Below are 17,079 nucleotides of genomic sequence, written 5' to 3'. Positions count from 1 at the left end.
AAGTTCTCTCACTCAAATACAGTACTTTAGGAATTCTCCCTACTCTCTTTTTGAAAAAAATTTATTTATTTTATTTATTTATTTTTGGCTGTGTTGGATCTTCGTTGCCGCGTGTGGGCTTTCTCTAGTTGTGGTGAGTGGGGGCTACTCTTCATTGTGGTGCACGTGCTTCTCATTGCAGTGGCTTCTCTTGTGGAGCACCGGCTGTAAGTGCGCAGGCTTCAGTAGTTGTGGCACGTGGGCTCTAGAGCACAGGCTCAGTAGCACGGGCTTAGTTGCTCTGCAGCATGTGGGATCCTCCTGGACCAGGGCTCGAACCTGTGTCCCCTGCATTGGCAGGCAGATTCTTAACCACTGTGCCAACAGGGAAGTCCTCCCTTCTCTTTTATATCATCACTTTTTCTCTCTATTTATTGGATCATTCCCACCAGTATATAAACATGCAAACATACCGTTATTTCTCCTATTTAAAAAAATTCTGCTTTTTTTGCCCCACTTTTCCATCAGTCTCCAACTTCCAATATTTCTTTGCTCTTTTTTGCAACAAAATTCCGTTGAAGGGTTGTCAGAGCTTGCTGATTTCAATTTCTCTTCTTGTAATTCTCTCTGAAAAAGTTCTTTTTAACTTATGGGAATCTTCAAACATACATAGAAGTAGAAGACTAGTATAAACATTAACATCTTTAAATTTAACCACAGTGCTGTTATCACACTTAACAAAATTAACAGTCCATAATTCTTTGGTATCATCTAATAATATCCAGTGCATGTTAAATTTTCTTGATTATTTCATACATATCTTTTTATAGTTGGTTTATTCAAATCAGGATCAAACAAAATCCACAGATGGAATTTGGTCTTAGATCACTTGCATTTTTAAAAAAAAGGGCAGCTTCTCCCTCCTCTAACTTTTTTTTTTAAATTGAGGTATGGCTGACTTACAATATTAAATAAGTTTCAGGTGTACAGCACTGTGTTTCACTATATTTAAAGGTTGTACTCCATTTAGAGTTATTATAAAATACTATGTTCCCTTTGCTGTACAATATATTATTGTAGCTTCTTTATTTTATAATAGTAATTTGTACCTCTTAATCTCCTACCCCTGTCCTGCTCCCTGTCCCCCCCACTGGTAACTACTAGTTTGTTCTCTATATTTGTGAGTCTGTTTCTTTTTTTGTTATATTCTCTAGTTTGATTTATTTTATAGATTGCACATGTAAGTGATAACGTAAAATTTGTTTTTCTCTGTCTGACTTATTTCACTAAGCATAATATCATCCAGATCCATCCACGTTGTTGCTCATATGGTCATCTAATAGTCTACAAGGCTGCCAAGAGCATCCAGTGGGGAAAGGCCAACAAATGGTGCTGGGAAAGCTAGAAAGACACATGCAGAGCAGTGAAATTGGTTCCCTATCTTATACCACTCACAAAAATTAACTTGAAATGGATCAGTCTTAAACATAACACCTGATACTATAAAACTCCTAGAAGAAAATGTAGAGAAGAAGCTCCTTGATGTTGTTCTTGGAAATGATGTTTTTGGATATGACACCAAAAGCACAAATACCAAAAGCAAAAATCAACAAATTGGGGCTACATCAAGCTTAAAAGCTTTTGCACAGCCAAAGAAACAATAAAATGAAAAGGCATCCTATGGGAGAAAAATTTTTGCAAATCATATATCAGATAAGGGGTTAATATCCAAAATATATAAAGAACTCATACAACTCAATAACAAAAAGACAAACAACCCGATTAAAAATAGGCAGAAGAACTAAATAGACATTTTTCCAAAGAAGTTATCCAAATGGCCAACAGATACATGAAAAAGTGCGTAGGGAAATGGAAATTAAAACCATGATGAGATATCCCCACACCTGTTAGAATGGTTATCATCAAGAAGACAAGCGATAACAAGTGCTGGCGAGGATGTGGAGAAAAGGGAACCTTTGTGCACTGTTGGTGAGAATGTAAAGTGGTACAGCCGTATGTTTTCTTCCATACTGGAAAACGTATGGAGGTTCCTCAAAAAACTAAATATAGGGCTTCCCTGGTGGCGCAGTGGTTGAGAGTCCGCCTGCCGATGCATCAAAAAAAAAAAAAAAAAAAAAACTAAATATAGAACTACAGTATGATCCAGCAGTTCCACTTCTGGGTATTTATCTGAAGAAAATGAAAACACTAATTCGAGAAGATACACACACCCCAATGTTCATAGCAACATTATTTACAATAGCCAAGATATGGAAGCAACCTAAATGTCCATCAACAGATGAATGGATAAAGATGTGGTGTATATACACAGTGGAATACTACTCCCTCCCCCAACTTTTAAGTTTGTTTGTTTTTATGCCATTGACTTGTTGAGGAAATTGGATTAGTTGTGTTATAGAATTTCCTGCCTTTTAGATTTTATGTTTATTTCCTTGTAGACTTGTTTCTCTGTCTTCTGTATTTCTTGTAACTGGTTAGATTCTGGTTCGACGTTTTTGAAATTTCTTCCTCATAGACTTGTTTCTCTATCTTCTGTATTTTCTGTATACGATTAGATTCTGGTTCAACTTTTTTTTTAATGGCTTTACTGAGACTTTTTTCACATAACCATACAATTCATCCATTTAATTTACAATTCAGTGGATTTAATATGTTCACATATAATGTGCAACCATCACAACAGTCAATTTAGAACGTTTTCATTACCTCAGAAAGAAACTGTTTAGCTCTCACCCTTTTGTCTCCCTTCTCCCATCCCAAAACAACCACTAAGCAAATACCAGAATTTTGATGGCACGCCAGAAAAGACTGAAAGAGATCTGAACACTAAACATGTTAGTCAGAATTCCAATGCAGTGATTGTTGAAGTAAGATAGTGTCTCACATTGCCTGTAAGGGATTCTGTAGTGCTTCACTATTGCTTCTTATTGCATCCTTTAATCCTGCTTACTGCCTAGTCATTCTCTGTTATAAAATCATGTTGCAATCTCCTCCCTTGAATCTGTAAATACAGGATCTTTCTTTGGAGTCTTGCAAAATAATTTATAGTTGTAAGCAGCTCATCATTACATCCGAAAACTAGCCCAGGCAGTTGTCTCTGATGGGAGTCAGAGAGAGTGGAGACAGTTGTAGCAGAAATAAATTTATTTCTTTGCTCCAAGTCTAGTTAGTATTACACCTAGAAAACCAGTGACTTTCTATGTGAGTTTGGGAAACAAGATCATTCATCATCTCTGTGATTTAGTGTTGTTAAGAGAGTGTCATAGCTTTCTTCCCAACCCTAACCCTTACTCTTGATATGATTGGTCAATCTTTGAGGAAAGGTTAGTTTTGAATTAGACATATGTAAGGACTCCCAGCTTTTGTCATTATTTTCATGGAGTATCATTTGTGACACTTTGAATCCTGAAAAGTGTACTGCCTCAGAAATAATTCTTAGGTGGAGAAACATTGATTTATAAAGTTTAAAAAAATGTTCGCTTAAATTTATGTATGTATGTATTTATATTGTGGTAAAATATACACAACAAAATGTATCAGTTTAACCATTTCTAAGTGTACAATTAAATGGCATCAAGTACACTCACAATTTTGTGCAACCATTACCACTGTCCATTTCCAAAACTTCTAAATTAATGCAAACTGAAACCCTGCACCCATTAAAAAATAATTCCATCCCCCCGCTCCTTCCAATCCCCAGTAACCTCCATTCTATTTCCTGTTTCTATGAATTTGTCTATTATATGTACATACCTCACGTAAGTGGAATCATACAATATTTGTCTTTTTGTGTCTGGCTTATTTCACTCAGCATAATGTCTTCAAGGTTCATGCTTGTTACAGCACGTGTTAGAATTTCATTTCTTTTTAAGGTTGAAAAATATGCCATTGTATATGTGTACCACATTTTGTTTATCCATTCATCTGTTGATGGACATTGGATTGTTCTCATCTTTTGGCTATCGGTAATGATGCTGCTATGAACATTAGTGTACAGGTATCTGTTTGAGTCTCTATTTTCAGTTTTTTTGAGTATATAGCTGGAAGTGGAATTGGTGGGTCATATGATAATTCTGTGTGTTTTGGTTTTTTTTTTTTTTCCAGAACCACCGAATTGTTTTCCACAGCAGCTGTACCATTCTACATTCCCACCAGCAGTGCACAAGACTTCCAATTTCTCAATATCCTCTCCTACACTTGTTATTTTATATTTTTTGGTAATAGCCATCATAATGGGTGTGAAGTAGTATCTTGTGTTTTTGATTTGCACTTTCCTCATCCCACTAATTTTGTTATGTTTTATTTTCATTTAGTTCAATGTAATTTTTTTTTTTTTGGGTTCGCGGGCCTCTTACTGTTGTGGCCTCTGCCGTTGCGGAGCACAGGCTCCAGACGCGCAGGCTCAGCGGCCATGGCTCACAAGCCTAGCCGCACCGCGGCATGTGGGATCTTCCCGGACTGGGGCACGAACCCGTGTCCCCTGCATTGGCAGGCAGACTCTCAACCACTGCGCCACCAGGGAAGCCCCAATGTAATTTTTAAGTTTCATTTTTCAGACTTTTGTGACTCATGGATTATTTGGAACTGTGTTTTTAGTTTTCAAGTGTTTGGAGGTTTTCCTGTTGTCTTTCTGTTGCTAATTTCTAGTTTGATTACATTATGGTCAGAGAACACACTCTGTATGATTTCAATTTTTAAAAATTTTTTGAGGTTTGTTTTAGGGTTCAGGATATGGTCTGTCCTGGTATTTACTTTTTGGGCCTTTGAGAAAAGTATTTGGTCTGTTGTCGTTGGGTGGATTGTTCTATAAAACAATGTCAGTTAGATCCTATTGGTTGATGGTGCTGTTGAATTTTACCATATCCTTGTTGATTTTTCTGTTCAGTTTTCTTTCAGTTGTTGAGAGACATGTCTTGAAGTCTCCAGCTATAACTGTAGATATATCTTATTTCAGTTCTGTCAGTTTTTGCTTCCCATAATTTATAGCTCTGTTATTTAGTACATGCACATTTAAGATTGCTATGGGGCATAGCTGTTATCATCAGGTAATGTCCTCTTTATTCAGTACTTTTCTTTGCACTGAAGTCGAAGTACTTTATCTTATGTTAATATAGCCACTTCTGCTTTCTTTTGATTAATGTATATATGGTATATCTTTTTCCATCCTTCTGTTTTCAGCCTCCTTATATTGTCTTTTTTGAAGTGAGCTTTTGGTATACCTTACTGGCACGTCATGTTTTTAAATCCATTCTGCCAGTTTCTTATCTTTTTATTGGTGTATGTAGGCCATTTACATTTAATGTTATTATCATTCTGCTAGGGCTTTAATCTGCCATTTTATTTTTTGTTTGTTCTCTCTGCCTTTTGTTTCTCTAGTTTCCTTTTTCTGTCTTCCTGTGGGTTATCTGAACATTTTTTAGAATTCCATTTTGATTTATCTGTAATGTTGTTGAGTGCATATCTTTGTATAGTCTTTTTAGTGGTTGCTTAAGGTATTGTATATACATAACTAATCACACTACTGGTGTTGACATTTTACTAGTTTGAGGGAAGTGTAGAAATCTTATGTACCTTTATGTCTCTTCACCCTATAGGTATTAAATTATATAGACCTCACCTGACATTGCCTCAGCAGTAAGGGGAAGGAGTTCTTGTTACTGCTGTATAGGAATAGGTGTCCAGATTCCCTGTGTGGACTCCACTGACACTGTGGGAGTGGAGGATTCATTACCTTCCAGTAGATATGAAAATCTCAGCTCCCCACTCTGACTTCTCTGACATCGTGCTGAATGGGTAGTGTTGGGATGGCTTGTTACAGCTTGGTGAGGGTGAAGTCTAGCTCCCTATTTGGCCTTTGCTGGTGTGGATATGGGTGGGACTACAGTTTTTCATGTGATGTTTGGCTGGAGTAGAGTGGTTATTCTCTAACCTTTTCTATTTTGCTAGGCTGCTGCTCTCTTGGTCGTTTGGCTGGGGAGAACAGGCTTTGGTTGTGTTTTTTGTTTTCCTATGCTCCTTGGTGTTTCTGGGTTGTGGACCTCTCTAGCATCAGGTCTGGAGTATATAAGGTAAAAAGAAATTTTAGGTAACTCACTATTGTGCTATTCCTTGGGTCCCGAGGTCCCTGTTGGTCTGCTTTTTTCTATCCACCTTTTAGAGCCGTCTTATGTTTATTTTATATATAATCTTCAGGGTTTGTAGTTGTAACTAGTGGGAAGAATAGAGAAAAGTATGTCTACTCCATCTTCCTGGACGTGGAAGTACCTACTTGTGACTTTGATGTTGAGCACATTTTCATGTGCTAAATGGCCATTTTTTAAAAAAAATAAATTTTATTTTATGGACTCTGTTGGATTTTTTATTTTAAAAATTTTATTTATTTGTTTATTTATTTAGGTTGTGCCAGGTCTTGGTTGCGGCACGTGTGCTCATTAGTTGGGCTCGAGGGCTCCTTAGTTGTGGCGTGCAAACTCCTAGTTACAGCATGCATGTAGGATCCAGTTCCCTGACCAGGGATTCATCCTGTGTCCCCTGCGTTGGGAGGTGGATTCTTAACCACTGTGCCACCAGGGAAGTCCCTAACTGGCCATTTTTATATCTTCCTTTCTGAATGTCTTACCAACTGCCCCCCCACCCCCACGCCATTTATTTGAGGGGGTGGTTTGTTTTTATGAGATGTGGGACTTTTTTATGTATTCTAGATGCCAGTCACTTATTAAATGTATTTTGTAAATATTTTCTCCTAGTGTGGCTTGCCTGTTCATTTTCTTAACCATCTTTTGATGTATCAAATTTTCTTTTACGATTATCCCTTTCTCTGTCATGTCTGAGAAACCCTTGCCTACTCCAAATTTTGAAGATATTTCCTTCTAGCAGCTTTATAGTTTTAGCATTTATGTTTATATCTATGGTCCATCTCAGTTTAGTTTTTGTATATGTCGTGATGTAAAGATTGAAGTTCATTTTCCCCCCCATATAGATATCCAATTTTTCCAGCAACAGTAATTGAAAAAGATTTCCCTTTCCCTGATGAGTTGCTTCTATGCTTCTATTAAGCATGTCATGATAGTGTATTATGTACTTGGTAGAATAGGTAAGATAGAATGCTTATGAGAGAAAACCATGAATCTAGATCTTAAAGACCCAGTTTGAAATTTTGCTCTTCATTTTGTGGCTATTTTATTTTCAGAAGTTAACTTCTTTGAGCACAATTGCCTTTATTTGTAGAATTGAAATAGTAATTATCTCTAACTTACAGGGTTAGGGGGTGGTTTAAATGAGAAAACATATAATGATAATGATAATAATAGCTACTATCTTTTGAGTGTTTATGATGTGATAGTCATTCATTATTTTACTTAGTATCTTTAAAATGTTGTTGCTCTACCTAGTTGTTCAGTCCAAAGAAGTATAGGTTAAAGCACCTTCTTTGTAGTAATGCAAACTTGCACAGTAGGCAGGTGTCAGTGTTTTTACCCAGTTGAACATCTTGAAAAATAACATATTCTTATTTTCATTGGTCCACAACTGCACATTTGTTGTATAATCATTTATAGTTTTGCCTGAATAATTTTCTTTCTTGAATTAGATAAGAAATAGAGTATCTTATCAAAAACTATAATTTCAGCTTGGCTAAGGAATGCCACAAATATCCTATTATTGCTAATAATACTTTTAATAGGGTCTGTGTATTAGTCTCCTTGGGTGCTGTAACAAATTACCACAAACTGGGTGGCTTCAAACAACAGAAATGAAAAAAAAAAAAAAAACAACAGAAATGTATTCTTTCACAGTGCTGGAGTCCAGAAGTCTGGAATCAGTATCAATGGGCAGAAATCAAGGTTTTGGCAAGGTTGCACTTTCTTCAGAGGCTCCCTTCAGTATCACTTTCTTGCTTCTTCCAGATTCTGGTGGCTGCTTGTGGCACATCACTTCTACGTTTAAGGCCAGAATCTTCAAATCTCTCTTTTCTGTGTCTTCATATGGCTTTCCTCTTGGTGTGGCCCAAATCTCTGTTTATCTTCATATAAGGATATATATGATTGCATTTAGGACCCACTCAGATAATCCAGGATAATGTCCCTCTTTTAAGATCCTTAATGAGATCTTCAAACACTCTTATTTTATATTTTATTTATTTATTTTCACATATAAGGTCCATGGATTGGGATTTGGCAATCTTTTGGAGGGCCATTTTTCCCCCACTGCAGTATGGTTGTACGTTTTTACGAGGATAACAGTAACAACAAGTAAAGTAAAAGCACCACTAAGAAACTTAGCAATGAAAATTCCAAATTATAAAAAAGAATCCCTCCAGTGAGTATTTTGTCACTGTATAGTATTATAAAACTGTTATCTTACTGTTTTTATGTGGGAGTTATGGGCAAAATTGACGCAAGAAGATCAGAGAGAGTATGACCCAACACTGGTTTCTTTGGTTCATCTGGCTGAATATCTGTTGACATTTTAGAAATAGCAAGGGAAAAATTACGTTTTTTTAAAATAATAAATCTATTTAAGTTTTAAAATTCTTGTGTCCACCTCTTCCTTTATACCCACCTCTCACATCCATCCCTGTTTATAAAGGTGCCCCTTACTGAAGCAGTGGATCCAGTGGATTTGGAAGATTACCTCATTACTCATCCTTTAGCTGTGGATTCTGGGCTTTTAAGGGATTTGATTGAATTCCCTCCAGATGATATTGAAGTGGTTTATAGTCCTAGGGACTGTAGAACCCTTGTTTCAGCTGTACCTGAAGAAAGGTAAGGAGACATTTACCTATTTCTGGTTTTAGTGTAACTATAAAAAGGCTACCTTCCATTATTTTATTTAGAATCTATTTCTCGTGGTAGTGTTGTTTCCTATTATATGAACAAGAGCGCAGCAGCAGAATTCACAAACATCAATGCTTTCCTGTCTAAATTATAAATATATTTTCTTTTTTAAAATAGTGAAATGGATCCACATGTTAGAGATTGTATAAGAAGTTATACAGAAGACTGGGCAATTGTGATCAGAAAGTAAGTTATATATTCATTATGACATTTAAAAATACTGAGTAGGATCTGTAAATGGGTTAAGGTAGATTAATACTAATTATGAGACCTGAAAATTCATTTAAAAAATAGCTGAAAAAGTAAAAGAAGAACCTTTGCATATAGATATTTTTTCCTTAGGAGTTCCACAATTACTTTCTCTTACTTATAAAATAATACATTTGTGGGGATAGTATTTCTATATTATCATAGATCATTAGTAACTAATAATAATATAAAATAATGATTTGTAGTCTAATTCTTTCGGGAAATCGTGGGTAAATATTGATGAATAATTTGTATTTCTAAAAAAGAATCCAATTTATTGAATTGGTTAAGTTTAATAGCTAGTTTTCTAGATCAAGCTGTTTGAAAGGTCTCTGCCTTTTATTAACTAACTGAATATTTACAGGTCCTTGACCTGTACATCCAATCAAGTTAGTAGTTGTAAAAATGTTTTGTTTTACCACAAAATTTATGTTTCTAATGGATGGTGTTTGAAATATCAAGTCAGATTAAGAAATAAAATAATTCTTCCTTTGCTAATTTGCATAATGAAGAAGGGTCTTCATACTGAATCTTCTTAGCCTTATTTTATTTTTCTAAAGGAAGTATAATTACTGAAGTAGTGGAAAATTCTGTTATGACATTGCAGTTTTGAGAAATGAAGTTATCTGTGCTAAATTGTACTAGTAACAGTGATGTATCCATTGCTTATTTTGTTGCTGTTGTGGGCAACTGTCTTATCTCACTGTGTTTCACTCTTGGGGTTACTGCTGACATGCTTTTTAGTTTTAGTGTGACCTAATAAAAATACAATCTGCTACCCTTTATAAAGAAGAGCTGTTTTTATGAACTTACAATTTTGATAAGTATTTCAATAGCCAGATTTCAGAGATTTCTGAAGAAGACTGTTCCTCTGTCAGATAACTCAAAAGTCTTTACCTTTATGCATGTATGTTGGAAACCTGTAATCAGAAATCTTAATAGAAATAGATTAGTTGTAAAATATATTAACCTTAGAATCATGGAGTCGTCTTGCTACTTAATTCTAATCAAGGGATTGCTGGCCTTGATTTAAGCCAAGAGGGTACAGTAGTTAACATTTATGGTTATTTGCTATATGCTGGGCATTTTATTGGATACTTTACACTCATCTCATTGAAGGTTCCAGCAGACAAGGTAGCTCAGGCTCAGAGTACTTAAGTAATTTCTTTGAGGTCCCATGGCCAAAAAGTGGGATAGCTAGGATTAGAACCTAGGGGCATCACATTCTAATGCTTGCAGTTTTTTCTGTTATACTAGATATTATTTATTACCTTCAGTAGTAAATGGAAGACCAAGGGTTAGTTTTGGTAGACTAGAAGTTTTAAAGTATCCCTGAAATATAAAAGGTATGACTGGAACACAACAGAAAACCACAGCACAGAATAATCTAAGATACATGCAAAAGGTTCAGTAGAGCTTTAGGCTCAGTGAATACAGGCAGTGGAAGAGGGACCTAGGGTAAATGTTGGACATTTGGTTACTTTGAAACCTCTTACACCCTTCTTTATGCATAGAAGTGGGAGCAGAGGTATCTGCCTATTTATTTATTGATTGATTGATTGATTGGCTGGCTGCGTTGGATCTTCGTTGCTGCAGCTGGGCTTTCTCCAGTGGCGGCGAGCAGGGGCTACTCTTCATTGTGGTGTGCGGGCTTCTCATTGTGGTGGCTTCTCTTGTTGCGGAGCACAGGCTCTAGGCATGTGGGCTTCAGTAGTTGTAGCACACGGCCTCAGTAGTTGTGGGTCGTGGGCTCTAGAGAGCAGGCTCAGTAGTTGTGGTGCACGGGCTTAGTTGCTCCGCGGCATGTGGGATCTTCCCGGACCAGGGCTCGAACTCATGTCCCCTGCATTGGCAGGCGGATTCTTAACCACTGTGCCACCGGGCAAGTCCGGTATCTGCCTATTTTAAGAGCACTAATTATAGGGGCTTGAGCTCATACGATAGTGCCTGGGTGGGCATACCTTGGAATAAGAAGGAGCCCTCATACCCAGAAGACTGGCAGACTCTGCCTGGAAGCATGAGGTGCCTCTTCTCCACAGCCACTGGATATGTGCTTGGCTAAGCAGATACAGTATTTTCAGACAGATATAGGCTTACAAATTAAAAAATGAGCATTAGAACCTAGAATTGCCAACCATTTGATTAAAACCAGTACACTTGAAAGAGAATTATCAAACTACAAATAAAAGAACTTATAATTTAGGAAATAGTTAATAGAACACACATCAAGACCCATACGTGTAACTAATATCCTCAAAGAGATGTGAAAAAGTTATGGTAACCATATAAAAAATCAACTGGTTATCTTTGGAAGTGAAAATTTTGTTCAGTGAAAAAAATGTTTAAAACTCAGCAGATGGGTTTAATGGCAGAGCGGATGTGACTGAAAAGTGGAATAGTAAGTTATAAGATGAGACCAAAAAATTCTTCCATAATTCAGCACAGAAGGGTAAAAGGATAGAAAGTACTTTATTCATTCAAGACATACTTACTGAGAGGCTAGTATGTGCCAGGCACTATACTAAGCAGTGATGATACAGCAGTCAACAAAACTAACTCCGTTCCCTCATGGAGCTTATATTCTACTTGGGGTTGAGGGCAATAGACATTAAACAAACACAGATAAATATATAATAGTTGGGAAGAATAGAGGGAAGTCTTGTAGAGTAAAAAAGTAGGATGGGGGGATAGGGAGAGCTAAGAAGAGGTGATTCCACTTTGTGAATAACTAATCGGAAGAGGCCTTTCTGATAAGATGAATTTGAGTGAAGACATGAAGGAAGTTAAGGAGTAAGCCCTCTGGATATCTGGGGGAAGAGTGTATTAGGCAGAGGCAAGAGCAGTACACGCAAAGGCTCCATATTGGAAGCATGCTGGGAATGTTCAAGGAATAGCGGTCAGTGTGGCTGGAACAGAATAAGTGAGGGAGAGAATGCCAAGATACAGAGTCATAGAAATGGTGGTGTTGGATGGGTAATCATGTAGAGCCTTATCATAGCAACTGACTACAGGAACAGAATGATAATATAGAAAAGAGTATTGATCATGAATCATGTCATTCTTCTCAGCTCTCTTGAATTTCATACTATCAGTTTTTTAGGACATAAAGGAGGAAGAATGCAACAGTATTCTGGTTTATTAGAGTAGCTTAGATATCTAGTTTCTCAATTAAGGCACTTTTTTTTCACATTATCTCATTTTTATTAAAAAATACAAAAACTATAAGTATGTATATACTTATGTATATGTATATACTTATGATTATACATACGCCCAGGAAAAGATCCAGTTAGTTAAATACTAGGAGTTCAACACTGATACTCTGAGTAGTAGAAATATAATGATTGTATTTTTACAAGTCTGTATTTTTAAATTTTCAACAATGAGCATGGATTGATTCTGTAATAATAAAATGTTATTTTAAAAAAAACCCTTTTTCATATAGAAAAGCAACAGTGTATTCTGTCCTTTAAGGAAAATACAAATGTTTCCCTTGAGGAAAAAAGGTGCAAAGACTAGAAAACAGTTTAGTATTTTTCAAAAATATCTGGTAATGGTTTTTTGCTGCAAAGTTTTGTCTGTTTGCCTTTAGTCAACGTTGTGTAAAGAGTTAAACAGACCTGTGTTTGAATTCAAACTTTGTCACTTTGCAGGCATTTTTACACAAATTAAGGCACTTTAAACATTTCATGAAAGATTAAAATATCTGCTTCTAAGTAATATCTTTCATGTTATTATACTGCATATTTTTATTTTAGTTATTCCAGAGAAAAATGCTTTCTTTTATTTTGTGATTATACTATGATGTGAGCATCATGTAGCTGCTATTTCAGTACCTTTCGCAGCAAGACACGTGAATAATTCATATTAAGTGTGATTCTTTACTATGTCATAAATTGACTGATAGAACCATATCATCCTCTGGTAATTATAATTGTTTATGCTCCAGTTAAAATTTCCCCCAGTTTGACTATATGAGGTGTGACACAGTAGTTGCTCTTTGATCATAATGTCTCTAATATTCTTGGACATTGGGTTGTTAGAAAAGAAGTATACATTAGTTTAAGAGTTGTTCTTAGCCTAATATATATATTATACAACAATATATGTTAATTAAGAATATATGTATACAGTGGTGTAGATCTTGCTATTCTTTCATTTTACAGGCTCTTTTTTTTTTTTTGGGCTGCGTTCCGTCTTCGTTGCTGCGTGTGGGCTTTCTCTAGTTGTGGCGAGTGGGGTCTACTCTTTGTTGTGGTGCGTGGGCTTCTCATTGCTGTGTCTTCTCTCGTTGCGGAGCGCTGGCTCTAGGCGCATGGTCTTAGTTGCTCCGCGGCATGTGGGATCTTCCTGGACCAGGGATCGAACCCATGTCCCCTGCATTGGTGGGTGGACTCCTAACCACTGCGCCACCAGGGAAGTCCCTATTTTTTCATTTTAGAAGCCTGAAGCTTTAGGTTGTTTTAAGATTTTTTATACATAATGAGATATAGCAAAATTTTTTTGGCTATTTGGAACTTTAAGCTTCAGTGCTTTATATATTTTTGCCTTTTAAAAATTTACATTGTTATGAATGCAGGATATATTTTCTGCTCTCTCATTTTATTCTTTAACCTGGCTTCCCATCCTTTCCTTTTACTGACCAATTCTCTGAATTGAAAGTACAACTTAAATTATATCCACAGGATTGTCATGAAAAGGAAGGACAATATGATTTACCTCTGGAAACTCATAAATGCTCTTTAGTTGGATTAAAGGAACTCTGGATGGAAGTTTTCTTAAACCTCTAGTTAAATGTTAAATACACTAAAAACTGCCAGAATATATTCTTATTATGTAAAGAAATAATGCAGAGAACAGTTGGCTTATTACATAATGATGATGAAAAAGTGAAAATTTTTCAAAAATTGATATTTCCTTAATTATTTTATTTTGAATAGATATCATAAACTGGGAACAGGATTTAATCCTAATACATTAGATAAACAGAAAGAAAGGCAAAAAGGTTTGCCAAAACAGGTCTTTGAATCCGATGAAGCTCCAGATGGCAACAACTACCAGGATGAACAAGTAATACTTTTATTTTTAAATGACTATAAGAAGTTATTTTAATATAGTTTTTTTTTATTCATTGATTAATATATTTAATGTTTTACATTACAGGATGATCTTAAAAGACGTTCAATGTCAATAGATGATACTCCAAGGGGTAGCTGGGCCTGCAGTATTTTTGACTTGAAAAATTCACTTCCTGATTCTTTGCTTCCCAATTTACTTGATCGAACTCCAAATGAAGAAATAGACCGTCAGAATGATGACCAAAGGAAAGCAAACCGTCATAAGGAACTCTTTGCCTTGCATCCATCACCAGATGAGGTATAGATAATTTGGATATAAAGAAGCAAGTGATTATTAATATAGATGTTTTGGGAGTATGAATTGTATGTAGCATTATGATAATGTAGGGAATAAAACTTAATTGAAACATAGCTATGCTTTTTGTAAATGAAATATAGTTGAGCACACTTATGATGTAATGACTCCTGTTTGAGGATAAATAGGCCAGTCTTTTCTGTGTTCACTTGTGAAGACTAAAAGTAGTAGATTAATAAAATAAGTTCTTAAAAAATAAATTGTAAAGGGTTGACATATGGTAAGCATGTTCATTTTGGTGTTGCTTGTCAATTTGTAGGAAGAACCAATAGAACGACTTAGTGTTCCTGAGGTGCCCAAAGAACATTTTGGTCAAAGACTTCTTGTAAAATGTTTATCACTCAAGTGAGTATTTTGTTTACTATGTAACTTTTATTTTCTGGAATAATATTTTGAATACCAGTATAACAAAATCCTGGTAGATTTTATACTTGTGTTTGTGTCCTTTTGAAAAGTAATGTTCTGTACATAATTTTAAATTCTACTAAACATTTCATCCTGCCTATGAAGCTGAGCTTGAGAGCATTTTTGGCTAGGTGAAGATGACTCTGCCTCAGTTATATAACTAGTCTTAAAACTTGAAAAAACATTCACTGAAATCTGTAGTATTTATCAGACACTGTTCTTGGCTTGAGGAATATAAAGACAAAGTATCTTTTTTCTTAGAGATGATTTTATATTTGTTACATGGCAGGCTTTCTTTTTTCTTAAGATTTTGAAGTACGTAGTAATGGTTGATTTAGACTGTGAAAGGTATACGTGGAGAAGTGTGTTTCAGGAAGAGGGGCAGTATAGATGGTGTAGCACAGATGTAGAAAAGTACAAGGTATTGAGAGAATTTATTTTTGGAATGAGAGTTTCTCTTGAACTATGTACTTTATTTTTAAACTGCTTTATCCTTTTCCTTCTTAAAGGTTTGAGATTGAAATTGAACCCATTTTTGCAAGTTTGGCTTTATATGATGTGAAGGAAAAGAAAAAGGTAAGGTTATATAATTTGAACCTAGTCTTTTGTCACAATCATAGGTTCAGAAACCTGTTTTTAAGTTGTTTTATAAGATAAATAATGACTTTTGGAGAATATTATTAAACATGGATTTTTAAAGAAGAAAGACATTTAAGACAAAGTATTTTCTTACTCTAAAATAGTTCAGTTGACCTAGTTTTTATTTCATTGAAAGAGTTCCAAAAGCAAGTAGCAGAAGCAACTTTCTTTTAGTTTAATAAATAGAAAAAAATACAAGAAAACCATTTTAGGCAACTGATGTATAAAGGATTATAATGATGGTGACAGTGAATTTTTGTTGATGTAATTTTCAGATTCTCACTAGCTAAAAGATCATTTATATATATTTCAAATATTTTTGTCTAAAGTAGTGCTCTTAGTTTTGCCATTATATCTTTATTACACTTAGGAGTTTTTCAGAGGGCTGTCTCATACAGCATTTCAGTATTCTAAGCCTAATGTGTAGTAGAAACTTAAAATGCCTTTAGTGACTTCTGCTGTCAACATATTATGGATTTCTATAGTGGAACTGTATTCCAGCAACTTGTATTTGCTAAATCAAATCTTCTGAGATGTTATTCATGTAATTGTTTTAAAGACTCAGTTTGGGGTAATTCATCTCAATAATAATTTCTTTATATACTTTATTAGAAGTTAAATTTCTAATTAAAAGAGTGTGGGAGGGCTTCCCTGGTGGCACAGTGGTTGAGAGTCCGCCTGCCAATGCAGGGGACATGGGTTCGTGCCCCAGTCTGGGAAGATCCCACATGCTGCGGAGTGGTTGGGCCCGTGAGCCATGGCCACTGAGCCTGCGCGTCCTGAGCCTTTGCTCTGCAACGGGAGAGGCTACAACAGTGAGAGGCCCGCGTACATAAAAAAAAAAAAAAAAAAAAAAAAAGAGTGTGGGATATGGTTCTTTAGAATATGTTTTTTGCATTATATATATTTTTGCTTTGATATAGACATGTAAAGATCAGTCAGTGAAATATATGGTAAACTGTATGTTAGTATAATCGTCTAATATTTGTAATATTTTAAGACTGTATGATTTTTGTGAGTTTTTATAAAATACACAGGTTTTAAATTTAATATATGAATATGTTTTTTAGATTTCAGAAAACTTTTATTTTGACCTTAATTCTGAGCAGATGAAAGGATTATTACGTCCACATGTACCACCTGCTGCCATTACCACCCTGGCACGATCAGCTATTTTTTCTATCACTTATCCTTCCCAAGATGTTTTTCTTGTAATAAAGGTGAGAATAATGTTAAATATATTTGTTTATTTGTGTTGTGTCTGTATACTTGTGTCCCTATCAATACTGCAAGCTTTTTAAGGGTAAAGATTTTATCTTTAACCTATTTTTTCATCTTAATATTTCTTAACACTATATTAGACGTATACTATAGGCGCTACCTAAATTCTTCTTGAGTGGGGAGCTTTATTAGGGTTCTCCAGAGAAATAGATCAGTAGGAGGGAGATACACACACACACACACACACACACACACACACACACACACACACACACACCCCCACACACACACACAGAGT

The 17,079-nt window shown here is 35.5% G+C and overlaps 1 protein-coding gene across 5 annotated transcripts in view; it reads left to right on the top strand.

The window, feature by feature from the left end:
* Nucleotides 1-17,079, top strand: part of DOCK7 (dedicator of cytokinesis 7) — a 204,838-nt gene that overhangs the window by 23,325 nt on the left and 164,434 nt on the right. For all 5 annotated transcript variants that reach the window (XR_003002608.1, XM_024740388.1, XM_024740390.1 and 2 more), the window contains exons 3-9: nt 8,587-8,762; nt 8,952-9,020; nt 14,024-14,153; nt 14,247-14,459; nt 14,776-14,861; nt 15,431-15,497; nt 16,631-16,780. Coding sequence is in view for 4 of the 5 variants with exons in the window: in XM_024740388.1 (XP_024596156.1) it covers nt 8,587-8,762; nt 8,952-9,020; nt 14,024-14,153; nt 14,247-14,459; nt 14,776-14,861; nt 15,431-15,497; nt 16,631-16,780 (891 nt within the window). In the remaining variant the exon portion in view is untranslated. The remainder of the gene's footprint in view (nt 1-8,586; nt 8,763-8,951; nt 9,021-14,023; nt 14,154-14,246; nt 14,460-14,775; nt 14,862-15,430; nt 15,498-16,630; nt 16,781-17,079) is intronic.

This window comes from Neophocaena asiaeorientalis, unplaced genomic scaffold (assembly GCF_003031525.2).
Source record: "Neophocaena asiaeorientalis asiaeorientalis breed wild unplaced genomic scaffold, Neophocaena_asiaeorientalis_V1.1 scaffold581, whole genome shotgun sequence".
NCBI lineage: Eukaryota > Metazoa > Chordata > Mammalia > Artiodactyla > Phocoenidae > Neophocaena > Neophocaena asiaeorientalis.
The sequence above is the reverse complement of the archived record's forward strand: the minus strand, read 5'-3'. Positions and strand labels throughout refer to the sequence as shown.